The sequence below is a fragment of the Bubalus kerabau genome, chromosome 6 (genome assembly GCF_029407905.1).
Source record: "Bubalus kerabau isolate K-KA32 ecotype Philippines breed swamp buffalo chromosome 6, PCC_UOA_SB_1v2, whole genome shotgun sequence".
Classification (NCBI taxonomy): domain Eukaryota; kingdom Metazoa; phylum Chordata; class Mammalia; order Artiodactyla; family Bovidae; genus Bubalus; species Bubalus kerabau.
Genome location: NC_073629.1, coordinates 120,856,746 through 120,883,406, shown reverse-complemented (window position 1 = coordinate 120,883,406; position 26,661 = coordinate 120,856,746). Strand labels below are relative to the sequence as shown.

The following is a 26,661-nucleotide window of genomic DNA, read 5'->3' as shown; positions in this document are numbered from 1 at the left end:
TCTCTGCGTGTAGTTCTGGGTTAATGGCCCACATTCATGGGACCCCCGCTCAGAAACGTCCTTTGCCAGGCACCGCCTCCTGGCCTGCGCTGAGCTGGGCGCTGCCCCTGCGTCTCCGCGCCCCTGCGGCTGTTCCTGGCCTCCGCTGTCGCAGCAGCGCAGCAGGGGGTGACTGCCGCAGGGTAGCTCAGGCCCTCAGCGTTGTGCTTGTTGAAACTGCTCTGGCTCCTCCAGGCTCTCTGCCTTCCCATGTGCGTTGGAACCAGGCTGTCAGTGTCTTGGGGCAAGTCTGTCTTGGATCCCGACTGGAGCTGTGTTGAGTCTGAAGATCAGATCCCGGAGGACTGCCACCCCAACAGTTTGGGTCCTCCAGGGTTTACATTGCTTGATTTTTCACTGGTGCTGTGTCATTCTTAGCGTGAAAATCTCGTTCATTATGTTTGGCTTATGTCTTTTTTGGTTTTTAGTGGTGTTATAAATGGTGCTGTTTTACCCATTTCTTTCCATTTATGGCGCATATAGGAGTAGACTAGAGTTCTGCATTCGGGCCGTGCTTCTGGTCTACAGCCCGCTTATTAGTGCCAGCACCTTTCCTTGTGGATTCTGACGAGTTTTCTCTGTGAAACACACCATCCGTGAATGGGCAGTCGCAGTTCTTTGTTGCTGATACGCGCGCCTGCGTGTCTCCTTTCACAGTGTCGCTCGTGCCCCCTGTGTGCTGTTGGGCAGCGTGGCGAGCAGACAGCCTGGCTGGCTGGCCGCGCTGTGAGGCGGGCTGGGTCTTTGGCAGCTCTTCCAGCTGAGGAAGTTCTTTCTGTGCTTGGTTTGCAGAGAGTCTTTATCAGGAGTAGGTGTGGGATCTGTTGAGATGCTTGCCTGGTTTTTCTCTCTCTGGTATAAATACAAGGTTGGTTTAGTATCTGACCACCCCTGGAGTTTCTAGGGTGGGCCCGCTTGGGGATGATGCACCCTTTTATCGCGTTGCAGGGATGGCCTCCCTGACTCTTAGATTTTTTAAATGCTGCTGTTTGAGTGTCTGAAAAGTTGAAGCTGAATTTTCAGTGGTGTTTCGTGAAACCAGCACTTACAGATAACAACTCAGTTACCTGCTGTTCAGCCTGGGGGCTGCTTTCACGACAAGACAAAGGAAAGCGTGCCCAGTGTGGGCTTGTCTGCCTGGGGGAGTGTCCTCTTGAGTTCTGCAGACCCCCTGCCAGGGGATCGCTCAGCGAGGTCACTGGGCCAGGACTTCTCCTGGGCTCTGGTTTCATGGTCTGATATGGCCTTGGTTGGCTTGGCTGTCTCTGAGCTGGGTGCATGGGTCACCTGGAGCCCTGGGAGTGAGCACTGGACGCGGCGCTGTCGGCTGGGGTCAGGCGGTGTGGGGGTGCCCAGGCCTGGAGAGGTTCTGGGCAGGCTGTGGGCTTCCTGCTGTGCAGGGGCAGCCTTCCCCGCCATGTCCCCTTGCAGAGGGAGGTGGGAACAGCTTACAGAGGCGCAGACTGCTGTCGGGGGCAGGACTGGGGTTCTCGTTCATGCAGGGAAGGGAAGGCACATGCTGCCTGGTCTGGGTGTCCACGGTGAGACCCGAGCAGCCCCGTTTGGAAGGTCATTGGTGGCAGTGTGAGGAGAACTCCCCCACCCCGCTGTCCCCGGGGCCGCATAGGCAGCGCCAGGCCAACGAAGCTGGATTGGTTTCTGCAGCAAACCAAAAGCTTCACAGTTGACATCCGCGCCAAGCCCGAGTACCACAAGTTCCTCATCGGCAAAGGGGGCGGGAAGATCCGCAAGGTGCGGGACAGCACCGGGGCGCGCATTGTCTTCCCGGCGGCCGAGGACCGCGAGCAGGACCTGATCACCATCATCGGGAAGGAGGATGCTGTCAGGGAGGCCCAGCGGGAGCTGGAGGCGCTCATCCAGAACCTGGTGAGCCGGGTGGGCGGGGCTGGGCCGGGAGGCGGGAGGCGGGCGGGCAGGGGCTCATGCCGCACCCTTCCCAACGCCCCAGGACAACGTGGTTGAAGACTGCATGCTGGTGGACCCCAAGCACCACCGCCACTTCGTCATCCGGAGAGGCCAGGTGCTGCGGGAGATCGCCGAGGAGTACGGCGGGGTGATGGTCAGCTTCCCGCGCTCCGGCACGCAGAGCGACAAGGTCACCCTCAAGGGCGCCAAGGACTGCGTGGAGGCGGCCAAGAAGCGCATCCAGGAGATCATCGAGGACCTGGTGGGCCCCCAGCGTGATGGGCGGTGGCTCCCTGCCCTCACAGGCTCAGCCCACGCCTGCCCCCTCCCGGGTGGGGAGTCAGACCCAGGGAAAAGGCGCAGCAGGGCAGACAGAGCCCAGCCTCTGAGGGTCCCTGGCTGTGCGGCGGGGTGGGGGCCTCCCTGTGGCCCTACCCCAGGCCACTGCGACCAGTGGCCTTGGGGGAGGGAGGCAGAAGTGGTGTGGCCGTGAACTTTGCCCTGAGCAACTGACCTTGGCTTTACTTCTCTTTTTTGCTCTGTCTCCTCCCAGGAAGCCCAGGTGACCATAGAATGCACCATACCCCAGAAATTCCATCGATCGGTCATGGGCCCTAAAGGTTCCAAGATCCAGCAGATCACCCGGGACTATAACGTTCAAATTAAATTCCCAGACAGAGAAGAGAACCCAGGTGGGTCCTGGCTGGGGGGCGCGGGGGCTGTCGGCTGTCCGGGGGCTTCCAGAGGCTCAGGGTCGCTGTGGCCTGTCAGAGCAGGCTGTGTTGTGGTTGCAGGGAGATGAAGGGCCCTTCGGACGTCCTCAGGGTTCCCAGCGGCTAGTGATCTGGCCTGGGAGAGCCTCCCACATGGGAGGAGGTGAATCTCCTGTTTTCCTCAGAAGAGCTTGGGCTGCAAGTTCAACCATATTTGTTGCATTTACGTTTCCCGCTCGAATGTTCACTAATTTTGAAACAACCTCACGTTAAAGAAGAGCTGCACAGGAAGGTGTAGAGATGAGTCTGCACTCACCGCCTGGCTTACACACGGCACACTTTTTCTTTCTGAGTCGTCTGAGTGTCCACTTCAGGCCCACCCGTTACCCACGTGGCTTCCTCGCGAGGAGAGGACTCTCGAAAGGGGTCGGGGAGCCTGGCTCGTGCCGCCCGTGCGCTGAGAGCCGTGTGCCCCCGCGTGTCCTCTCGCGGGCTCCGCCGCCAGGCCCGCCCCCGCCCCGCCCGGTCGCTGCTGCCTTGGGCGGCTGCGTGTGTGTTCCTCTCTCCTGGACGCTGTCTTGCTCCACGAGTGTCCTTTGGTTTGTTTTGGTCACGTCTGGTTCCCATGTGGCCAGACTGGACCCCGCCAGCCGCTTTCAGCCCCAGCGTGCTTGCACTTTGCGTGCTGTCCTCCTGACGTGAGGAGCAGGCGTTACCGCGTCCCCATTCGGTCCTGTTCTCAAGCCGCCTCCGCCTGGCGGTGGTCTCCTCCCTTCTCAGCAGGCCCTGCTCCGCCTCCCCCTGCAGCCCCTGAGGCAGGTGTGGAGGCCCGGCCCCCCACCCCATCCCGTCCTCCCGAGGCGCCCTGGGGGTGCTGGCCCCTGGGCGCGCGCGGCCTGAGCTGCTCCTCCATGTCCCTAGGGCACAGCGTGGAGCCTGCTGTCCACGAGAACGGGGAGGACGCCGCAGAGGGGAGAGAAGGCAAGGAGGCTGAGCCCGGCTCCCCCAGAAGGTGCGACATCATCGTCATTTCCGGCCGGAAGGAGAAGTGCGAGGCGGCCAAGGAAGCCCTTGAGGTGGGCTTGGACCCCACTCAGCCCCGCCCCCGGCCCTTAGCAGGGAGCTGGCGCAGATCTGAGACCTGAGCACCTGGGCTCGTGTTAGGGGCGGAGCTGCTGGCCTGGGGCCACGGACAAGCAGAGCTGGTGGGGCTCGGGCACCGCCCTGCCCCCGGCCCCCCTCCCCTGGCCCTCCCCGCAGTGTGCAGGGTCCCGAGGAGCAGCACTCAGTGAGCCCCACCGCAGTGGGCAGGATTGAGGGTCCTGTCGTGATGCGAGGACAAGTGGGAGACGGGTCCCCAGGGCGAGCAGGCTGCAGAGATGACAGGGGTCTTCAGCGCTGCGCCAGGAGGGGGCCGTGGTCCCGGGCAGAGTCCCGTCGTTCTGACCTCTAGGGTCTCTGAGGCCAGCCAGGATCAGGGTGCGCCTCTGTGTGGCCCCAGCCCCTCTGTGGGCTCCCAGACCCCGAGGCCCTGGGCTTGCACAGCTTTGCTTCTCCTAGGGGCTTCTGCACCCCCCACCCTTTCCCGTGTCCCTTCACATGGAGAGGGGCGCTCTGCCCAGCTGGGGCAGCATGGAAGGTTCTAGAGAGCATCTCATTCCCACAGGGCTCTTCCCCTGTGTCCCTGGGAGGCCTGCTGCTGAGCCCATGAGCTCCCTACCCCCGCCCTCAGGCCTGACCCCAGCCCTGTCCTGCAGGCACTGGTTCCGGTCACCATTGAAGTGGAGGTGCCCTTTGACCTTCACCGCTACATCATTGGCCAGAAGGGAAGTGGGATACGCAAGATGATGGACGAGTTTGAGGTAAAGCCGCTCTGCAGGTCGTCTCCCCGGAGGCCGGGTGCTGGGATGGGGTGCCGTGCTCCTGCCTGCTCCCCGAGCTGAGCTCTTCCCCCCACCCTCCCCATCCCGAGGCGGAGCTGTGTCCCCAGGGACGCTCTCTGCAGCAGGCCTGCCCCCGTCTCCACGCAGGTGAACATTCACGTCCCGGCGCCTGAGCTGCAGTCTGACATCATCGCCATCACGGGCCTGGCTGCGCACCTGGACCGGGCCAAGGCGGGGCTGCTGGAGCGGGTCAAGGAGCTGCAGGCCGAGCAGGAGGACCGGGTGAGGGCTGGGCGTCCCGGGGCCAAGCCCCTCGGCACCCAGGCCGGCCCTCAGCCGGGGGTCGGGTGGCCGAGACAGTGCCGGCTGACCCTGCGTCGCAGCCCAGGGTCCTGCGGGCCAGGAGCTCCCACTGGGGGTGGTGTCGGGGGCCTGGCCCTGTTTTACGAAGACAGCAACAGTTGGACTTCGTGTCATTAGCTGTGTGTTAAATAAACATGAAGACCTTTGCCAGCCTTCCAGGGAGGGTTCAGCTGGGGAGGCCTGGGGGCCAGTGCCAGGAGAGACCCCAGCGTGTACCTGTGGTCCCCAGCAGGCCCTGCCAGCACCCTGGGTGCTGTCTCCTTGCTGACGGGGACGCGAGAAGCCCCTGTGCCTCTGGAGCTGGCGTGATGCAGGGCGGGTACTGGGTACTGTGCAGATAGTGTGGGGGTGACGGGAGCTCACATACCTCAGGTCGGCCTCGAACGCGGTGCCGGCGTTCGAGGCTCTCTGCCCAGAGCCCAGCCTGAACCTCTGGCTGTGGACGTCCTTTTGCACTTTTGTTCCCTTTTGTGGGTCTGCTGTTCTTGTTTGGTTTGGGGATTTGGGGCCTGCTCGGGTCCCACCACCCTGAAAGCCCAGCTCTCTGCACACTCGCTCATCCATCTGCATCTCAAACTCAGGAGGTGGAGCCGGGCGGGCACTGTGCCCGGTCCGCCTGAAGGCCTGTGCTCATGGTAGCGGCGTCCTCGGGCCTTTGGTTTGGTTGCTGGGGGGCAGGCCACAGAGCTCAGCTGCAAAGCCAAGCCTCGTTCTTGGTGCAGAGTGATGTGATGCCCGCGGGCAGAGGATGGCGGGGCGGCGACGGTGAGGGCCGGGGTGGAAGCGCTCCTGCCTCACTGCGCCTTGTCTCGTCGGCAGGCTTTACGGAGCTTTAAGCTGAGTGTCACTGTGGACCCCAAATACCACCCCAAGATCATCGGGAGGAAGGGGGCGGTGATCACCCAGATCCGCCTGGAGCATGACGTGAACATCCAGTTTCCTGATAAGGACGATGGGAGCCAGGTAGGGGGCCGGGGGCCTGCCCTGCTGTGGCCTGGTGTCTTCTTTCTCCTGGGCAGCTCTCAGTTCCTGCTCCTGTCTAGCGCCCAGATGTTCATCGTCGTGCTCGGGTCCTTGGCACTGTGGCGTGTCCTTCTCTGGGTCGTAGTATTTTTTCCTGTTCTGAGGGGCATGGCCTCAAGTTGGAGTTTCTTGTCTCCTTCTTTCTGCTTTGAGTCCTCCCTTCCTCTGCTGGTGTTTTCGGGTCTGGCGTCTCACGTTTGCTGAGGGTGGGGTGCCAGCCGCAGCGTCTGCACCTACTCTCCAGGCCTCAGTCTTCAGCGGAGGGCCTTCCCTACGCCCTGGCCGTCCAGCGTCTGCTCGTCTGTGCCCGCGCCCTCAGCCCGTGGTGGCGACTGTCCTTTTTGGGGAGGCGGGGGTGCTGCCACCCTGCCTGGCTGCCGGTCTCCCCTTCAGGCGCAGCCCGCCGCAAGCACCTGCTCCTCGTGGCACCCTCGTGGCGCGTGCCCCCGGTGCTCGCGGTCAGAGATCCCTGGGGTGCCCTCTTCTGACCAGATCCTCTCTCAGCCCCAGGACCAAATCACCATCACAGGCTACGAGAAGAACACTGAGGCTGCCCGGGACGCCATCCTGAAGATCGTGGGTGAGCTTGAACAGATGGTTTCTGAGGACGTCCCGCTAGACCACCGCGTTCACGCCCGCATCATCGGTGCCCGTGGCAAAGCCATCCGCAAAATCATGGATGAGTTCAAGGTGAGTCTCCAAGCTGAGCCTGGAGTGCGGCTCACCCTCAGAGCAGGCGGGGAGATGGGCCGCACACCCCCAAACCATCGGAGACCCGAGGCTCAGGTGGTGAGGTGCTGTGGGGTCACAGCGGGGACAGCTGGCACTTCTGTGCAGTGAGCGGCATGCTCTGCGTCCGGAGGAGCGTGAACTCTGAACGGCAGGCGGCCCCGGAGTGGGGGGCCCTCCACTAGAAGGGGACCGTGTGCACACACACAGCGGGGCCCTCGCCCACCCTGGCTCTGTGTGCACTCCTTCCAGGTGGACATCCGCTTCCCGCAGAGTGGGGCGCCCGACCCCAACTGCGTGACCGTGACGGGGCTCCCGGAGAACGTGGAGGAAGCCATCGACCACATCCTCAACCTGGAGGAGGAATACGTGAGTCCTGCGGGGGCGGCTGGCCCCGACGGCCCGGGGTGGGCGGGCTCCCCTGCTGCAAACTGACGCTGCCTGTGCCCACAGCTGGCCGACGTGGTGGACAGCGAGGCGCTGCAGCTGTACCTGAAGCCCCCTGCCCACGAGGAGTCCAAGGCGCCGTCCAAGGGCTTTGTCGTTCGCGACGCCCCCTGGACCGCCAGCAGCAGCGAGAAGGTGAGGCCTTGGCCCCGGCGTCCCACGCTCGTGCTGTCCCAGGTGCTGCTGCGGGGCGGCTGTCCCTGAAGCCGTGTGCTCCCCCACAGGCTCCCGACATGAGCAGCTCCGAGGAGTTCCCCAGCTTCGGGGCTCAGGTGGCCCCCAAGACCCTGCCGTGGGGCCCCAAGCGATAATGACCAAGGAGCAGCACTTGCCCCGCGAGGGTCCGTCTCACTCTGACCCAGCAGCTGGACCCTGCGTACGTGTCGATCCCGCCCGCCCTGAGGTCTCACAGCGAAGCCAGCAGCCCCGGCCCGGCCCTGCGCTCGGCACCTCGTGAACACTAAGGAGGCCGTGGTTCGGAGTCACCCTGCTCGGCGGCCAAGCTCCCGCCCGCCGGGAGAGCCCGCAGCTGCGGCCGCACCTGCTTCCTGTCATGACCTCAGGAAATAAATTTCCTTGACTTTATAAAAGCCAAACGTTTGCCCTCGTCCTTTCCCACCTCTCTCCCCTGCCTGCCGCAGACGTCCTTCGCGAGGACCACCTGCCTCTTCCAGCTGCTGGAAAGCCCACTGACCCAGACCCCGGGGTCGGGGGGAGGCCCCGCGTGCACACTGGGTGTCACTGGCCCAAGCAAGAGCCCGGGGCCGCCCGAGGACCAGGAGGCCGGTGGGGGCGGCTCTCAGACGGCCTGGCCTCCGCGTCGGGCCTCCACCCCCAGACCGCCCAGCCCCGCAGGCAGAGCCGAGGCCGCCGGGCAGGGCTCTGAGGAACGCAGGTGGGGGTGAGGGAGCTGGGACCCCCACCCCTCCACTAAGGCCCCCCTCCCTGCAGCAGGCCTGTTTGCTCTTCTGCACCACCTGCAGCTCCCCGTGCCCACCAGCCCCCGGCTCCACCACACTCCAGCCCCTGCCCCCCAGTCCACTGGGTTCCGGGCCACGCCCTCCCTGACCCCTGCAGTCCAGAGTGGGGAGTGCGCAGGCCACCCCCAGACGTCCTCAGACGCATGTACGAGAGGTAAGCGGCTGGCCCTGGGGTGCAGAGGCTGTCCCAGCCAGCGGAGGACCGGATCCTTCTCAGGAGTCTGGTGGGCTGGTCCGGGCGGCGGCCCCAGGTCTCCGCAGGGCAGGGTGCTTCGTGAAGGGGAAGGTGGGGCCCTGGGCCCTGGGCCATCTGTCTCCCGGAGGTGATGGGCCACTCTGAGTTGTCCGGTTCCTGGTCTCTCACCTCCTGGAGAAGCTGACTGTGTCCTCGGGAGGGTCACCACTGCTTAACCCACCTTCTCCCCCACCCCCACCCACCCCATGGGAGGTTTTTCTCTCATTTATTAACTCAGGCTCAGTCACCTTGACTGCAATTCCTGAACAGACCAAGATTAGTCTCCCTACTGCAAGTCCCCGCTGGCCCACTCGGCCTTGAACATGCCCGTCCGTAGGTGGGGCCGACGGGGCCTGTGTGCGGCCCCAGACAAGGCGGAGCCGATGGCCGGGGAGGACAGAAGGGTGCCCTCCCGCCTCCCCAGGGGTGCCTGTCCCTGGGAGCCCCTCCTCTGTCAGCAGGGTCTCGGGGCCTCTCCCCGGTCAGCTCCCTTCCCATGAGAGACTTGGCGCGTGTGCGTTCGTTGCGAAGCCCCGGCCCTCACTGTGCCTGGGCTGATGGTGGTCGAAGGTCACATGGTGACTGCCCCGGCCTGTGCCCTGCGGCCTCCGGGGCTGCGAGCACCTGACGTGTGTCCAGCTCCTCTTTGAATGTCTTCCGTGTCACATGTGTCCGTAGCTACCATCCATCCCTTGGCCTTAGCTTTGAAATCTGGAGATTATATGCAAACGTGTGTGAAGGCTCGTGAATATGGATGACACTGGAATTTTATAAATCCTAAAATAAAACCCAAACTGGATACAGTGTGCTGAGACTCGTCTTATCACGCCCTGCCGAGCTCAGTCTCAGGGAACCAGGCGTGTCTGGCATGCTCTGGAGGGTCACTGGGCACCCACAGACGCTTGGTGCGGCCTCCCAGCTGGCACAGGGTCCTCAGTCCTGAACCAACGGCCTCGCAGGAGCCAGGGCGCTGGGAGGCGTCACAGTTGGGGGCAGACAGTGACCCGACACTTTTCAGGGCACCAGGGGGTGGGGGCGAGAGTTTGATGGCAGCCAGGTAGGATGGATGGCTAAGTGGTCTTCATTCAGGGGGCATCACACAGCAGAGTGCTGTCAGGAAGGCTCATGGTGGTGTGCCCCGCAGAAGAGGTCACACCTAGGGGTCCCGACCCTGAGGCCAAGGTGTGACCACTCCAGGCGGGAAAGGAAGGCGGTGTGGGCAGGCCCTGCCAGGCACCACACCCCAGTGACCAGGGCTGTATCTTTGTATGAATGCTGGTTACGCTGGTGTGCTCACTTCATGCAAGCCCACGATTTCTTATGTCTCCATAAGTGAAAGAAAGTGAAGTCAGTCGCTCAGTCGTGTCCGACTCTTTGCGACCCCATGGACTGTAGCCTACCCGGCTCCTCTGTCCATGGGATTTTCCAGGCATTAGTACTGGAGTGGATTGCCATTTCCTTCTCCAGGGGATCTTTCCAACCCAGGGATCGAACCCAGGTCTCCCGCATTGTAGACAGACGCTTTACCATCTGAGCCACCAGGGAGGTAGATGTCTCCATAAGTTTACTTTTGAAAGTTTGAAACAACAGAAACAACCATCTGGGAGAAAACACCTGTGGATCTTGTAACAAGGACACGGTGCGGTGCGCACAGCCCCATCGCCCACAAACGGAAGGTCGGCTCATTTTCAGGACGGTGTGTGAGCAAGCAGCTGCCCCTAGTCTCAGCCCCCTCCCTGGTCAGGAAATACTTGGTGCTGCCTGAGGCCCGGACCTGTGGGTTTCATGAAGGCGTCGACTGGCAGTTCTGGGGAGGAGCTCGGCGGGCTGCAGTGCGTCCAAGCAGTTTAAAAGCCACGTGTCCATTTTCACAGTGCTGTGCGCCCCGAGGAGCGCTCCCCTGAGGGAGTCGGAAGTGGGCACTGTCTCCTGGCGTCTGTGCCGCGGGGCTTGCAGCCAGAGAGCAGAGGACAGTGAGCAGCCGGCAAGGCTGGGGGTGCTGTGTGATCGGCGCTCAGAGGAGGCAGACGCAGGGTGCTCAAGAAGACAGGCAGTGGGTGAAGTCCAGCTGCAGGTGCCCTGAAGCTCCCCGTCCTGAAGACGACCCCATGCAGACAGACGGGAAGACTTGGAGAAGGAGACCTACCAACATGGGAGTGAATGTCCTTTCCTCCGATTGCTTCAAGGAATGAAGTTTCAGTCTCCCTCCAAACCTTCCCCATCGAGGCACTCGCCACCGTGAGGCTGCTGCTGGCCCCAGGCTGGCGGGAGCCAGGTGCTGCCACGGGAAGCACTGAAAGGGCTGCTCAGAGGCTGTGGACAGGCTGGAAGGAAAAGGCGCCCAAACTGCAGGCCTTGTCAGAGGAGGGGACTGCAGGGGCCCTGGGGCGGGGTGAGCAGACGCAGCTGTGGCCCAGAACAGTCTGGGTTGGGGCTGCCAGCTGGGGTATGTGAGGGGCAGGCCAGACCCCGCCTGGACCGGGTAAGAAGCGGCCGGGCTGGCGGGAGAGAGGACACCACCGTTTGAGGGGCAGCAGGTACAGGGAGGGCCATACGGAGGACCCCAAGTCCATCAGCTTGAGGGGAGATGAGCCCCATTCAGGGCTGAGGGGGACAGACGTGTAAAGCCGGTGGAGGCCACCTCCTGTGCCTACAAGGCCAGAGATGGGGGAGGGGGGCAGGCGAAGGCGGGAGAGGCCAGTGAAGGGTGGGGGCACGATGTGAGGGGGGCAGCACCTCAGCTATGGAGCCATCCTGCCCGGGTGAGGGGGGAGGTGAGGCTGGGCGGGAGATGTCAGGGAAAGCTGCCCCTGAGCACCACGTGCCCGCCTTCCAGGTGCCCTGGCTGGAGACAGAGGGCCATGGGGCCAACTCATGCCAGGGCCTGGGAGGCAGAGGGGCCGGGAGGGGGGCGGTGGCCTCTGAGGTGGGAAGCCTTTGACAGCATCACCCCCTACCCCTCCTCCAGGGTCCTAAGCCGCCTCCTGTGGGGCGAGCTGTGACTCCAGCTCCTGGCAACCTAGGCTCTGGGCCCGGACTCGTCTCTGAGCCCAAGGCTTGGTTCTCTTTTGCTCCAGTCGTTCCAAAAAGAGCCTGTTTTCAGGAAAGGGCAGAGGAGGAGCATCGTGATTAGGCTCTGGCCACGTCAGAGTGCGGGCGGGGATGGGGGTGGGGGCTCACCTAGCTCTCAGCCAGCGTCCTCTCGGCACCGTAGTTCTCCCGCTTCACCTGCTCGCCACAGATTCAGGGATGTCGGTTTCCATGAGGTCGGGGAGCCGCCAGTGCAGAACACCACGTGCTGGGTGGGAGCAGCGGTGTTGTGGGGTGGCCACGCACCCTCATCCCTTGGCACAAGTCCCAGGGTGGGGCCAGAGGTGGGCAAGGGCTCCGCAGGCGTGGGCTGAGCTGGACAGCAAGCTTCAGTGCAGGAAAGGAAACTCCAGGAAGAGGCAGAGGCCGCAAGGCAGACCACCCCAGCTTCCACGGACCCTGCAGTGCCCAGGGCCCTCTGGACAGAGGCCAGGCCGGGAGGCGAAGACGCAGAGGGCCGCTGTCTGCCCCCGGGGGTACAGCAGGGGCGCCCACCCCGCGGACCACGCGCTGACCTTGGGTGGAGCCCTGGGGTAGGAGCGGGGCCCAGCATCCTGCGGCCCTCGGCACCACGAACACCGTGACGAAGGCCGAACAGATGGCCCTAGAGTCCAGTAGGTCCGGGAATAATGTCCATCATCCTCCCCGAAGGCCTGGTACCTGCGGGAGCCACGCGGCGGTGGGGGGCAGGCTGAGGTGCCAACGCCCTTCTCAGCCTGCCACCCGCTCTCCGCCGCCGGGCTCAGCCCGCGGGCGCCGGGAGTTCCGACCCCGCCCCGGCTGATCCCCTCCCGCAGAGCGGCTCCGGAGGCGGGAGTGAGGGGCGCCAGGCCCTCCCAGCCTGGCCCCTCCGGCTGTCGCCCCGCCCCTCCCGGTGCCGCCCCGCCCCTTCCGTGGGAGCCCCGCCCCCGGCGCCCTCACCGGCAAGGGCGGCTGCTTGCAACGCTGAAGGCGGGCTGGGTGGCGCCAGCGTGAAGCCGGCGAAGCGGCGCAGGTCGCTGGCCGGGCTCCACTGGTAGTGGGCGCGCGGCAGGAAGGGGGCCGAGAAGGCCAGCAGGAACGCCCGGGCCGCCGGCGAGTGAGCGCGCGGCCGCGCGCCCCGGCCGGCCCGCTCTCCCGGGTGATCGCCCCCGCCGGGCCCCGCGCTCACGTTGCTGATGCCCGCCAGGTGCGGGATGCCTTCAGCATGCGGAACCAGATGCCCATGTCCAGCACGCGCTCGGCCACCCGGCGGATGAACTGGCGCGCGTCCAGGTGGATCTCCACCCAATTGCTGAGCAGCGCGAAGAGCGGCGCGAGCGGGCAGGCGGACCCGAAGGTGGTAACGAAGCCGAACTGCAGGACTGCGGGGATAAGGGTCACCGCCAGGCCCTCCGGTGGCCAAGGCGCGCTACCCTGACTTCCGCCTGCCGGGTTTCATCCGGTAATAAGGACCACGTGCCCCTGCGACCAGTGGCCAGACACTGCCCACCGTAAACCCTTCACCGCACCCTTCAGGGAGGCGTGGGACCACCCCTGCCTGTGCCCACAGTCCCTGCTTTTACTCACCCCACAGGCTCCAAGACATGGCCCCCTTCTCCAGGAAGCCTCCCCGGAATGCTCTCACAGAGCTGGGTGTGTTTCTGGCTGGTCCCGGGCCTCCCCCTGCCGCCTGTGGTCTGGGGCTTTAACTGTCCTTCCCGGGCCGCGCCTGCCCTGTGGACTCGTGGCAAGATTCTAGGAAGGGGCTCCTTGAAAGGGGCTCCTTGCTCTTATGTAAGATTCCTAAGGAGAGCCTGGGGCCCAGCGGCCTTTCGTCCAGTGGTCGCCCGCTCACGTTATGAAGAAGCACGTCCCTCCCTGTGTGCCTTCTGTCCTCTTCCTCCGCAGAACGAAGCCACTGGCGTCAGCCCTGTTGCTCTGGCCGCCGGGGGCTCAGAGCAAAGCCTTGCTCAGATGCACTTGTGACTGTGCAGCGGTTCTCCCCTCTGTCATCAAACAGAAGGGCCGCGTGAGACGCAGACCCTGGCCTCAAAAAGTGCAGCCACCCCATCCATGCGGGGGATAAGCCCCAAACACAGGCCCCCTCCTGGCAAGGGCACTGGAGGGTCCAGCAAAGCGCGTGGGCATCGAAAAGCTGTCCAGAGAAGCCCAGCTCCCCAATGCCACCTCCGTGCAGCCTCGCCCCGGCCTGAGCACCCCCACTGCTCTCCTCACGCCCTGCGCAGGGCTCTGGCCCCGGCGTTCCGGGGCGGGAGGAGATGAAGGCCACTCCAAGCGAGCCCCATGGGGGGCCCCAGGTCCTCTCTGAGTCCCTGGACCTGGGGCGCCGCCCCTCCTGCCCTCAGCCAGCCTTTCTTGAGTGCTCCCCGCCATGGCCCCCACCATTCGTTTCCTGATCTCTCCAGGCCTGGCTCCATCAGGGACCTCCTGTCATAGCCATCCTTACATTGTGTTTCAAGGCAGCTGCAGACAGGAATGCTGAGGCTGGCAGGCCCCTTGGTGGTGCAGTTACCCTTCCCCACGTCGCTGGTGGTCATGGCCCCTACCGTGGCCCCTGCCTATCTCGAAGAAGTGAAGTGAAGTCGCTCAGTCGGGTCCGACTCTTTGCGACCCCATGGACTGTAGCCTACCAGGCTCCTCCATCCATGGGGTTTTCCAGGCAGTAGTACTGGAGTGGGTTGCCATTCCTCCTCCAGGGGATCTTCCTGACCCAGGGATTGAACCCAGGTCTCCCACATTGTAGACAGACGCTTTACCGTCTGAGCCACCAGGGAAGTCCGTCTCGAGGTACCTGTCAAATAGGCCCTCGAAGAGCAAAATCTGGTAGTCCACCTCCCAGGGCGCCTGCCGGCCTCCAGGGAAACCCCTGCCTTCCTCTTCTGGGAGCAGAGCCGGAACCCTTGCCAGCAGCCTTTGGCTTCCTGGAGACAGAAACACCAGGAAGATGGCCCTGAGGGCGTCTGAGCCCATCCCTGGGGCCCAGGGTGGGCAGAGCGAGGGGCAGGCCTTCGGCACCCGCATCCCCCTGGTGGGGCAGCGTGCCAGCCTCCCCCTAAGCTCCCTGAGGCAAGTCAGCGCTGCTCAGAGGAGGCGGCAGGAGCTACGTCAGGGAGGGAGCGGATGAGGACCCCAGGACGCGAGTGTGTGGGCACTTCGCTGCCCACACTTGTACTTGTCCAGCTACACCCTGTCTGCTGTAATCTTGAATTCAGCTTCCCAGCACCACCTGCCCTGAGAGTCAGGGCCACACCACAGAGGGTACGTGGCTGGGCTAAGGTCTGACAGCGTGGTTTGTGGTGCCCAGGAGTCTCCAGGGAGATGAGGTGTGCAGGGGCTGGTGAGGGTCCAGCTTGGGTCCAGCCTTGGGCCGGATGTGAGGCACCCCTGGGCGGTCAGTGCAAGGGCTCTGGCCTGGGCAGGGCTGCGGTCCCAGGTGCCTTGATTGCGGCCGCAGTGGTGCCAGTGGGTGGAACCGGGGGTGGGACCCCAATGTCCCCATTAGGGCACCGGAATCCTGGGGCCTCCCCTTGCTCCTCCCTCCCCGAAGAATGCCTGGCCCAGCCCCAGTGGCCTACACACAGGATGGACCAGTGGTTGGGGCAGCGCCCAGGAACCCAGGCCTCCTGCCCTCCAGAGGCAGCTCCGGGGCAAGAGACCCCAGTGAGCACCTGCAGCGGCGACACAGGGTAGGGGCGTCGGAGAGCCTACGGGCCGGTAGCCGGGCAGAGCCCCCCCGCACGTGCCCGAGCCGCTGGGGTCCAGGTGGGCTGGACCTGCCCTCCCCACAACCTCTTCTCCCAGCGGGGCTGGCTACCCCAGCCACTCCTGGGTCCCACGGTCCCTAGATGCTTTCCAGGCAGATGGGGTGGGGTGGGAGACTCACCCCGGGGAGCGCAGGGACAGGAATCTCATGGATGGTGTTGATGACCTGTTTGTCCACCATGATGACCAGGAGATCCTGGGCCAGCTCGGAGGGGCAGCCCCCAGCTGCACACTGCGGCGCCCACCCTTCAGGTTAGCTTGTGGGAGGGACCAGCCTCAAGGCACCTGTACACTTCCGGGCCTCCAAGGTGGCCCCTGCCACGCCCTCACGTTCCTTTCAGGCAGGCCAGGGGCACCTTGAGGCCTACAGAGACCCTCCTTCCCTTCCTTCCCCATCCTGACCTCACTCAAGCCTCCGCCGTCTTCCCCAGGTCTAGCGGGCAGATGTTATGGGACATCAGAGGCATGGCCGTGTGGCACCCTGGGCTTTTTGGGGAACCACGTGGAGTCACATGGGGTTGACCCTAGCCTGTGGATCCGAGGCAGACCCAGGATGCAGGCAGGCCTCACCAAGCAGGGACCTGATGACGCCAGTGAGAGGCGGGTCCCAGGGCTCTTACAGGGAACCTGTGGGACGACATGCCTTGTGCTGGGTATTAAGCTAGAGGGTGTTGTCCTGGGCTCTTGGGACGTCAGCCCACACTGCAAGATGTCTTCCCTACCAGGAGAGGAGAATCTGCCTGAAGAATCTGCCTGAAAACACAGCCAATGTTGGGAAAGCATTGCAAAATTGTTCAAACACCTGGTTCCAGCCATCCCTGAGCTCACAGTCTCCTGTGTTTTCAATAGAGGAGCCCACGAAACTGCATTTTTTTGCTGGAACCATTTTGAGTTGGGAACTTTTCCTGTTGGTAACTGCAGGCTGCTTGCCTGCAGTGTGCCATGCGCAGTCCTGCCCTGAGTCTCAGCCCACCTGCCCTGTCTCCCCAACATGTGAGCCTGGAGAGGGCTCCTTAGGGACAGCCCCTTCGCAGGGAGCTGTCAGACTGGGTCGCAGCTCTGACCCATGGAAAGTTGCTGTTCTCCCTCCTCCTCCAACAAACGGGAGCAGACGGGCTTTCAGGGGAGGTGTTCCACGGCAACTCCTGGACCCCTACCTGTGCCTCCTTGGCCCTCAACCAGGAAGGGACCAGATGGTCATCTTGAGAGTTTTTCTACAATGTCTCAGGAGGGTTGGGGCAGGGTTGAGCTCACAAGCCCACAAGCCCACAAGCCCACAATCTCACAAGCGGTGACCCCCCTCTGGAGTGCTCCTAGGAGCACCTCCTTCTGCACAGCCCCTTTTCCCCTGTGTGCTTCCCAGGGTGACATCCGCACCCATGAACTGATCCTGGGCCTTTCCTTGGGGTCTGCTCTTGGGGACCCCGCACAACAGCGAGGCTTCATCCTGCAGGAAACCAGCTTCCGCTATCCAGAAAACAGTTCCCTGTCTCTCAAAGCTGCAGGTGAGCCCGCTTGTGCTGACGGGGGGGCGGGGGTGCCTTGGGGAGAAGCCCCGTAGGGGGCCGTCAGCCTCTGCACCTCCAGCTTGCTGACCGAGCTTGCGGCAGCGACGGCGGCTCACGGCCCATGCCAGTGACTGGGGCTGGGTTCGGGTGCATATCAGATGCCAACGGGGACAGGCGGATTGTGAGCTTCTGAGGACAGCTGTCTGAGTGGGGCCCGGGGAGGGCCACCGCAGGCTCTCCGCGCTCACCTCCTCGTTGCGGACCCCGAGCAAGGTGTAGCAGTTGCCGGAGTAGCCGCCGAACCTGGGGAGAGCCAAGCCTCCGCTCCCCCGGCTGCCCGCCGCCCAGCTGGCGGAACCACAAGGGGGTCACGGCGGGCATCGGGGAGCGACCCCTGTGCCAGCCCACCTCTCCCGAGCGTCTGGGCGGTGTCAGGGCCACAGGGGGCGGGGCGCGGGCGTGACCGCCGTGTGAGGCGTGGCCGGGCCACGCGTGGTAGGGCGGGGCCAGGGCTAAGGAGGGACGGGGGCCAGTATGGGAGCGGGCGGGGCCGGGACGGGCTGAGGAGGGGCAGGCCAGTAGGGAGTGGGCGGGGCTTGGGTGGGGCGGGCTGAGGCGGAACGGGGGCGTGACCAGGGCGGCCCCAGTGGGCGTGGCGAGCTGAGGGGCGGGGCTAACTAGACTGGGGCGTGACCTGGGCGGGGACGTGGGCGTAGCGGGCCCGGATGGGCGGGGTATGGGCGGGGCGGGCAGGTGTGGCCGGCGCAGGCGCTAACCTGCTCTTGAAGAAAGCGGTGTAGAAGCGGCGAGTAGAAGCTGACGAACTGGAAGATGGACACCCTGCGGGTGAAAGCGCCCTCGGACTCGATCTGGGCACCCCTCTAGGGCACAGCGAGTGCCTGCGTCAGACACCTCCCCGGCGCAGGGAGTATGGAAAGGGCCCGCCCTCGGGCGTTCAAAGAGATCCGTTCAGGAGAGAAGGGAGGGCGCGTTTCCGAAGCTCCGACTTCAGGACCTTCTGGAAGCGCTCCGCGGGTAGAGGAGGAGCCAGGCAAGTGCCGGTAAGAATTAATACGTTGTGGCTCCGGAAAGAGGGCTGGGCACGGGTCTGGGGCGCTGGGCGCCGGAGGTGCCTGGTAAGGAGGCGCTGAGACGGAGGCGGGCCCCAAGAGGCCGGCTGGAGGACACTCCCAGGCCCCGCCGTTGCAGGGACACTGTGGGCGGTTCCCCAGGGCGCTGCCCCTGGCCTCCCGCACGCTGTCTGCCCCGCACTCTGCCCCAGTCTCCCCGGTGTGCGCTGGGCTCTGTCCCGTCCCGAGACCAGGGCGGCAATTCGTGCAGCTCGGGGACGGATGTATTTGTCCTTCGGAAACGGAAGCGGGTCACAAAAGAGGGGGCGCCCCGCCCCCCGCCGAGGCCCCGCCCACTGCTGTTTAAGGGGCTTGGCAGGGAGGACTGGACACGTCCCAGCGGCGCCTCACTGGCCGGCGCCCAGCGCTCTCGGCACTCACCCCGTCTCGTCAGGACGTGTGCCCGGGCCACGTAGATCTTGGAGAGCATGAGGATGAAGACGAGGTGCACCATGGACCCCGTGAGGCTGGCGATGCGCGAAGCCTATGGGGGACGGCAGGGTGATGGAGGAGGGAACCAGAGCCCACCACCCAGCCAGCCAGCAGGAGCAAGGATGGAAGCTCACCCATGCTGCGAGGATGCTGTTGTTCCGCCCGGACACCAGGATGGCCGTGATGGCCCGGTACACAGTGATGGGCACCAGGCACAGAGCACCACGGCCACCTGCGGGGCAGCGGGTGCATGAGCCTTGCAGCTGCAGCCTGGCACCCCAGCACCCTCAGGCCACAGCCACATGCTGTCCCACTCCCAGACCAGGCTGTGCGCCCGGCCTCTCCTGGCGGGTTGCTGGGCAGCGAGTGGTGGCCGGCAGGGAAAGGAGGGGTGGGCAGTTCCTTAGAGTTAGAGGTAGGCGACTCAGCGACCTCTGGGCGGCACAGGGGCCTCTGTGTCTTGTTGTCAGCCGACCCCCATCTCACTAGCTGAAACTGGGAATTCTTGAGATCTCCGAAGGGGGTCAGTTAGGAAGTCCCTCTGACTAGAGGGCAAGACAGGGTGAGGGGACCTGTGCTTGAAGGATGCCCCAGGCCCCTGCCCCACACACACCTGCCTCTTATGGCCCAGATCCCTAGCTCAGCCCTTCCCTGGAGCCCAGGAACACCGTGGCCTTTCTGAGGACAACGAGGGCCTCCTGGGTCCCAGAGACAATATCACGCCCTGCCCCACGGCGGGGAGCGGGGGCTACTGCTCGCTGAGGACAGCGGCCTGATGGGCAGCGCCCGGCAGCGGGGATCCTCACCATTGTCAGGACCACCACGGAGCTGGCCAGCACCTGGCGCAGGCGGCTCCTCTCAGGGCAAGTAGGGCTCGTCCTCAGCCGTGGTGGGATTCAGTATTGTGGGAGCTGAGGCGGAAAACTGGGGCCGCGGCCGCTCCCGGCGGGGGAGGGGGGGTGCTCAGCAGGGTGCGTGCTGGGGGCGGGGCCTCGTCGGGGGACCGCCCACCTCGAGGTCCCCGGAGTCCCAGCAGCCTCAGCGGTAGGCCAGCGGGCACTCATCCGCTTCCAGGAGCAGCACGGCCCACAGCGCCGTGAACAGACTCAAGAAGACCGTGCCTCCGTGGCCAGGGAGCCGGCCGGCCTGGACGGGGCAGCGGGGTTCCCCCGTGCCTGGGACTGGGCCCTTTTCTCCCTCCTGCCCCGCCCTCGAGGAATGCCGCCCCCCAACCCCGTCCCTCGCCTGCCCACCGTTGTACCCTGGAGGCAGTGACCGTCTAGTGCTCAGGAGGCAGCGGTGTTGCCCCAGAACCTCCCCCACCCCCGACTCAGGATGAGATGAGCCTGGGGACTCGGGGTTGACGCTGCAGTGGGTGACACTTTGGGGCACTGGGTTGGGGGTGACTGTATTTTGCTCATGGGGGCCAGAGGGTGGACTGTAGTGGCTTGAACTGTGCTCCTGAAAAGATACGTCCTCCTGTACATACGTTCTGATAGGAAGGAATCAGAATACAGCCTTCCTCGGAATCAAGGCCTTTGCATGTGTAATTAGGATAGGAGCCCCCGATGAGAGCACCCGGATTAGGGGGACCTGGAACCAGCAACAAGCCCTTGTAGGAGGAGGAGAGACAGACATAGCCTGCACAAAGGGAGAGGCCACATGAAGACGGGAGAGATGGGAGCGGTGCGGCCACAAGCCAGCGACGTCAGAGTTCCCAGAGCCACTGGACATGGGGCGGGCACCCCGCACCTTCTCCAGAAGGAATCAGCTGCCACACCGGCAGTACTGGACTCTGCCTTCAGGACTGTGAGAAGTCAGCTCGCTTTAACGCCCGTTTGTGGTCATTTGTTAGGGCAGACGTAGGACGCTGGCACAGGCAGCTCCCAGCCGGGTGCTGCAGGCGTGTCTGTCTGCGAGTCCGTCCTGGGCCCCGAAGCTCCGGCCCAGGGACTGTGGCTGCGGGCCTTGCAGCCGCGCTCAGGGAAGAACTGACCCACCCTGGAAGTGTAAAGGCTGACGAAACCCGCAGCCTGAGGACTCTGTGCCTGAGGGCGGCAAGGTCTGTGTGCTCGGGGTCCTGCACTTGACCTTCCTGGCCGCCATACCTAATAGCAGGAGTAACAGGAAGAGTTCCCACGGCATCCACCGCCCAGCTGCTCCGCTGAGCACTGCGGGCTGGGGGCCAGTCGGCCTCAGCCGGTGGGGACGCTGCCTCCTGGGTGAGTAACTCACAGGGTGCTCAACCTTGGATGGTGCCGAGCAGGACTCCCCAGAGGGGTGTGGCCGGACCAGGGAGCAGGGGGCTGCCCTCCACCCTCGCCTACCCACGCTCCTCTCTGGACCAGGGCACAGGCACGGGAGAGCAGCCAGAGGGGCAGACCGGGCAGAGGGGGCACAGCTCCAAGCTGTCTCCACCACGCATGCGCCTGCCTTCACCCCAGCCCTGCCCTCTGTCTCCCCGCTGTCTTTGCCAGGCCTAGCATTTCTTTTAAAAACTGTATGCAATGATAATTTTTGAGATAACTTTTTGACATTTCAGCTCTATATTAAGATAAAAGCCAGCCTCTGTCACTCACTCACGATAAGAAACGTTGACACTGTTGTGAGAAACGAGGGCACGTGCCAATACAATTGACGGAAGGACACACCTGCCCACTTGTGTCAGCCTGGGAGCACACTTGTCTACCTGCCAGTCTTCCAGCCCAGTCCCGGGGCCCTCCGTGACCCCCGGGGGCTGGGGGGGCTCCATGCTCACCTCTACCCCCAGCTCTGCTCTGGGCCTGGCACCTGGGAGCCCCTCCAACCACACACCCACCTCGGGAGACACGGGGCCAGCCTGCAAGCGGAGGGCAGAGGACACTTACATGGGTGTGTCTGAGGACACCATGATGCGGCCTACCAGGGACAACCGCGTGCCCACCACCACCGCTGGCAGGAACCAACCTGCTAAAACCCTCAGGGGACACTGGCGTCACCTCTGGGTGGTCTGGGTGGGCCTGGTCTCCACGACTGGGCTGAGCCCCGGAGAGATCTACACAGCCGCACGACCTGCAGGGAGCCCCTCAGGGGTTGGGTGGGTGGGGGGGGTGCAGGGCCTTCCGGGAGGAGGCCACAAGAGGATGGCCCCCAGGCAGCACTCCTGGCAGCTCTGGGCGACTCTGGACCTCTCCCCCTGTTGACCTTGGCTGCTGACCCCCAGGCTCCCGCACCTACCAGAACCCCCTTTCCTGAGCCTCAGTCACTTCCCATCAACACGCCAGGGATGGGGCCCCTCCTGGAGAGGCACCCTGCTCAGCGGACTTGGTTGTTCTTGACGCCTCCGGCTCTGCACCCAGCCCGCCGCGGCCAGGTCCTTCACGAGCACCCCATCTGCCTCCCATGGGTCACCCCCAGGCCCGCCCCGGCCTGGCGTCTGGCCTCCCCTGCATTGGCCTGAGTGACCTCTGAGATGCAAGTCTGTCGAGAACCCAGAGGAGGCCCTACCCATTGTGCCCCAGGGCCCTTGCCCTCCTGGGGCCCTGCCTGCCCAATGCCCTGTCCCCTGCCCGGGTCCACTGTGACCATGGGTGGCCTCTCCTCTGTGTCCCCCAGTCAGTGTATAGGGCACGCACAGCTCCCCAGCATGGCTCTCACGCTTGCTGTCCTTGGGGCAAGAAAAGGCTTCAGCAGCTGGGACGGTGGGAGCATGGCTGTGTGGGGCGGGGTAGAGTCGTAAGCAGAACAAGGAGCCCGGGTGCCCGGGGCAGACAGCCAACCCCAGGGTGCCAGCCTGTCTGCAGGAGGCAAGGGGCTGCTCTCCCCGGGCCCTGGGCAAGGGTGACCTCCTCCGGGGCGGGAGTTCCTGGGGTGGCCCCAGGCTTCTCGAGACATGCCTGGTGGGCTGGGGCATTGGGAGTCGAAAGGGGGGGCCCCCCAGAACACTCATGGTGAGGGTTTACCAATGCAGGGTTTAGGTGCAGGGAAGCAGCTGGGCAGGGCGGAGCTCGGCCAGGGCGCACTGGCCTTCGAGGAGTCAGCCTGGCCACTGGCTGAGCCCCCAGGCATGGCTCGTCCCTGGGGGCACCAATTAGCAGATGTCACCCTAAAGGCCAAGTCGGGCCCAGGAGGCCCTGAGGGCGTGGGCACGGGACTCACCGAGCCAGGCGAAGTGGAAGGCCACCTTCTCGCCAGAACCCCTGCCCACGCGGCCCACAGGCTGGTACTTGCCCCACTTGCCCCGGCGGGCCCAGTCCGGAGCAGAACCTGCCGCTGGCTGAGGCCCGGGGCCTGCGGGTCCTGCGGGGGCATCGCCAGGGGGCTGGGGACAAGGAGCTGTCAGGTGGGGAGACTGCAGGCAGGTGGAGGTGCCCTCCCCGCACCAGGCAGGGGTCTAGGTGGGGGGGCTTCAGGGCTGGGCGAGCCCCACAGGCCCCCCTGCCCTGGTGGACAGAGGGCGGACACCTCAGGGAGCAGGATCGCTGCTCCAGGGCAGGAGGCCCTTTGGGGTGAGCCGTCCAGCAGGGCCTCTCTGAGGAGGGCCTCTGTCCTGAGGCTGCCGGGGTCCAGTGACGGGCGGAGGAGGTACCTGGAGTGGCGGCCCCGGGGAGCCAGTGACTGCGATCTGAGCAGGCTCCCTGTCTCTGGGCGGGGGTCCTGCCGCCCGAGTGTGCAGACTGGCCAGAAGCGGGAGAGGTGCTCCCCAGCACAGTGGGCAGACCCCCAGGTCACACGGCAGGTGGCAGGCCCCCCCCAGGTCACACGGCAGGGGGCAGACCCCCAGGTCACATGGCAGGGGGGCAGACCCCCGCCCACCTCCTGACCAGGCAGTGGACTCTGTCAGGGGTGGTGATAAGGTGGTTGAGTCTGGTCCAGGGGCAGCTGGTGTGGTGAGCTCCCCCTACCCCACAATGCCCGGGTGACCTGGCTTTGTGAGGGGTATGGGCAGCCTCCCGAAGGGGAAGCTGCCCAAGGAGCCAGCCTGTCCCATCACAGGGGTGTCACCGCTGCCCCATGTCCCTGGGGCAGGACCTGGGGTCCTCCTCACCCGGAAGCTCCCCCTCTAGCTCCCGCCCCCCACTCCTGCCTCCAGCCCCCAGGACTCACATCGTTCAGGGGAGGCTGCGCTGAAGACCCCTGCCCCCGGCAGCCAGTAGATCCCAAACAGGCTTTTCCTCTTGTGGCCCTGAGAGGCCTTGGCCAGGATCTCGCGCAGCTGGGGGTGGAGTGGGAGGCCTGTCACAGGTCGCGTGACGGTGCAGCAGGGACTCGCGAGTTCTCCAGGCTGAGCCCACGACAGCCTCCTGGGGCCCGGTGACAGCGGTGAGGACAAGCCTCGCCCGGCTCCCCGGGCACCGGCCCCAGAGATGATGTTCTCACACTTGGCAGGCCTTGGCCTTGTCTGGGAGGCTGGGCTGGTGGCATTTGGCCTGGGTTTGACCTCACACCCCTGCCAAGCACAGCCCCTGTGCTGGCCCCTCGGTCTGGGCAGCTGTTCCCCCAACAGGAGGCCTGTGTCGGGAGGGGGGCCCAGCCCCTGCTGGGCAGCCCACGTGGCCCTGCTCTTTGGTCTGCAGGGGCCAGTTCTCCTGGGCAGACCAGTCCCAGCCCTCCCCTGCCACCAGCCGGCCCTGCCCGCGGGTCTCAGGGACACTGCCGCCATGGGCCTTGGCCTCTGTCCTCACTGACCTACTGGACCCATACCTGCCCAGGCCCCATGGCCTTGGCAAGTCCTGCCAGTCCTTGAAAGTGACGTCCACTGGGGCCCTGCGGGCCTGCGGGCCCCGAGCAGCAAGGTGGGGACAGGTTCCTAGCCACGGGGCCTCGCTGCTCTGGACAGCACAGGCCAGCCTTCCCGTGTCCACAGAGGCCTCTGCTGCCCGCTGGGGGCCCTGGGTCTGGGCCACAGGCTCTGAGCCGGGTTGGGACCCCCACTCACCGTCTGGTGCCCATGGGCGCTGGGGAAGAAGGGGGCCTGCCTGTCCCCCCTACGGACCTGCAGGTGTGAAGAGCTCCCTGGGCCTCCGTCGGGCCTGCAGGGCGGCCTTGCCCCCGACCGCACGGGCAGCTCCCACGTGGGGCTCTTCCTCTCCTGAGGTCACGGCAAGTGCTTGGGTGGCACAGATACCCCCGGGGCAGGGTAGTGGCAGTGCTTGGGCAGACGAGCCTACAGCAGTCTGCATGCCTGGGAGCTCCGAGCGCGGCACCCAAGGCCTCTCTCTGGGCGGTGTCTAGCTGGTGGCTGACCACAGGGCCTGCCCCGGACCCAAAACCTCGGGAAGCCCTGGGGAGGGGGCACGACTCTGCCCCCGAGCCCAGAAGGAAGGTGTCCTCAGCGCGGGGGTCTCGGTGCTGGGCACCCACTCGGGTTCCCCCCAGGCCTGGGTGCCGCCGTAACCTGCATGCTGGGTGAGGCTGTGACTGGCTTTGGGGAGTCACGTGCCAAGGGAAGGACTTCAGGAACAGTGTGGACCGGCTTCTTGCATTTTCTGTGTGAGAGGAAGCCCCGGGGCACCTGCCCGCCCACCGCTGACATGGAGCTGGGTGGGGGTGGGCCTAACGTCCAGGCCCCGGGGTCGGGGATGAGGCCCCAGCACAGCCTCCCTGTCTGACTGATGCAGATGACGTGGGCGGAAGCCCGCCCGCCCGAGATTCGCCCCTGGTCTGAGGGGAGAGTTCGGGGAGAGAGGCAAGTTTTGTTCACCTGCTTGGTGATTCTCTCACCCACCCTGGGCCCGCCTGAGGCTGTTGGGAGCCGGAGGAGCCCCCTTACTGGACAGCTGGCTCACTGAACCGGCAGGAGTGTGACTCCGGGGCACGTCGGGCACGGCCTCAGCAGGCTGTTGGACACCCAGCCACTGCAGCAGGCCGGCCGGCCAGTTGGAGGCCCAGTTGGCATCTCCTGGAAGGGATGGTCACTTGCCCCCCATCCTGAGGGGACGTGGACGCCAGCGCTGTGGGGGTGTGTGGGTTTGCTCCCGTCCGCCGTGGCCTGGCTGTGGACCCTGTATAGACCAGATGAGGCCCCTCCCTCTCTGGGCCCCGGGCTCCAGGGCTGCTCTTCAGTCCCTTTGAGGCCCAGAGCCATCTCGTCAGGAAGGGGCAAGAGAGCGGTGGCGTCCGCTTGTCCACCCCCACATCACGACGGTCCAGGGCCACCCACAGCCTGGGCCACAGAGCAGCCCCAGGCCTGCCCTCCCGAGGCTGGCCAGGAGCTGCACCCGTCCCCGAGCCCCGCTGGCCGGGCCGGCCCTCAGCGGGAGGCCTGGGGGCTCCGGGCCGGGGGTCCAAGTGGCCTTGGCTGCTGCACACACTGCCCACCCCTCCCCAGTCCTGCCTCGGGGGGCGCCGCCCCTCCCCCGACCTGGCAGCAGGGCTTCTGGGAGCACCGTGGAGCGGGGGCCACAGGCAGTCTCAGGGACACGGAGCGGGAGCCCCCAGGCTTGTGAGCAGCAGCGTGGGGCGCAGTCACAGGCGTCCCGTACCCACAAGGGCAGCTTCCGACGCAGCTCCTCCGCACGGTAGCAGAGCACGGCCCGGGGGCGCGGGGTCCTCGTCCTGGACATCACGCGGCGGGGACCATGGGCTCCATGGGAGCCTGGGGTGTACACGTGTGTGCACAGGTTTGTGTGCCCGTGGCATGTGCGGGCGTCTTTGCATGTGTGAGTGCACACGCGTGCAAGCCTGTTGTGTGGGTGCACTGTGTGTGTGCATGAGTGTATGTGTGTGTCCATTCACACTGAGCGAAGAGGTGTTTCTGTAGCTGTGGTAAAAACTCACCAGCGCCATTTTAAACCTACGTGATAAATAGCGTCACCTGTGGACCTCCCTCTGGAAGCTGCCGAACTGTGAGAGTCCCCGCAAGGCCAGCGGGGCCACCAGCGCTCCTGATCTCACGGGCAAGAAACAGCTTCCGCAGGTAATGCCCGCACGACTGTGCCTTCGACAAGCCACGGGGCATCTGTTGACGTCATGCACGCACAACAGAAACGCGCACACGGCGTGTGTGCCCACGGAGGGTGTGGCCACGGCCACGTGCAGAGGGGGTCCCAGGCGCTCCTGGAGCCCTGAGCTGGGGACCTTCCACCCCAGGGCCCCACATCCCTTCTGAGCACCCCGGCTGTCCCACACGGCCCCCTCAGTGAGTCTCAGCCGCGGCTCCCGTCACAGCCCTCACGGCTCCCCCGAGGTTGAGGCTGAGGCCCCGCCCAGGCCAGGCACCTGGAGGTGGGCACGTGCATCCCCGCTGGCTGAGACGTGTGCCAAGAGCCAAGGCCCCGTCTGCTCTGAGGGCTGAGGGCGCTGGGCAGTGGGTGGCGGAAGCCACCCATGCTCCCCCTGTGGGGTCCCCCGTGCTCACTCGGGGCAACAGGTCTGGAGGGAGGTCCGGCAAAGTCACACCTGTGCGCCATCTGTTACCGTGACACAGGGTGGCTTTTCA

General features: G+C 65.0%; 2 protein-coding genes across 6 annotated transcripts in view; one reads left to right on the top strand and one right to left on the bottom strand.

The window, feature by feature from the left end:
- Positions 1–7,719, top strand: part of HDLBP (high density lipoprotein binding protein) — a 58,660-nt gene extending 50,941 nt beyond the window's left edge. For all 5 annotated transcript variants that reach the window (XM_055586639.1, XM_055586641.1, XM_055586643.1 and 2 more), the window contains exons 18-28: positions 1,705–1,926; positions 2,009–2,227; positions 2,519–2,657; positions 3,600–3,754; positions 4,436–4,540; positions 4,709–4,843; positions 5,744–5,887; positions 6,452–6,637; positions 6,929–7,045; positions 7,130–7,258; positions 7,348–7,719. In XM_055586639.1, coding sequence (XP_055442614.1) covers positions 1,705–1,926; positions 2,009–2,227; positions 2,519–2,657; positions 3,600–3,754; positions 4,436–4,540; positions 4,709–4,843; positions 5,744–5,887; positions 6,452–6,637; positions 6,929–7,045; positions 7,130–7,258; positions 7,348–7,434 — 1,638 coding nt within the window. In that variant the 3' untranslated portion in view covers positions 7,435–7,719. The remainder of the gene's footprint in view (positions 1–1,704; positions 1,927–2,008; positions 2,228–2,518; positions 2,658–3,599; positions 3,755–4,435; positions 4,541–4,708; positions 4,844–5,743; positions 5,888–6,451; positions 6,638–6,928; positions 7,046–7,129; positions 7,259–7,347) is intronic.
- A 3,799-nt stretch (positions 7,720–11,518) lies between these two features.
- On the bottom strand, positions 11,519–25,786 carry ANO7 (anoctamin 7). The gene is given in 34 exon segments (XM_055587138.1): positions 11,519–11,571; positions 11,574–11,615; positions 11,618–11,636; positions 11,924–12,033; positions 12,036–12,088; positions 12,350–12,381; positions 12,384–12,610; positions 12,613–12,771; positions 14,179–14,268; positions 14,271–14,331; positions 15,306–15,404; positions 16,929–16,983; positions 17,457–17,483; positions 17,485–17,561; positions 17,696–17,827; positions 17,953–18,294; positions 18,377–18,462; positions 18,465–18,474; positions 19,049–19,105; positions 19,107–19,181; positions 19,254–19,388; positions 19,732–19,883; positions 20,334–20,460; positions 20,570–20,616; positions 20,619–20,650; positions 21,110–21,191; positions 22,380–22,475; positions 22,478–22,556; positions 22,810–22,897; positions 23,126–23,240; positions 23,328–23,436; positions 23,774–23,995; positions 25,010–25,122; positions 25,585–25,786. Coding segments are annotated over 34 exon segments (3,405 nt in total).
- Positions 25,787–26,661: the final 875 nt, after the last annotated feature.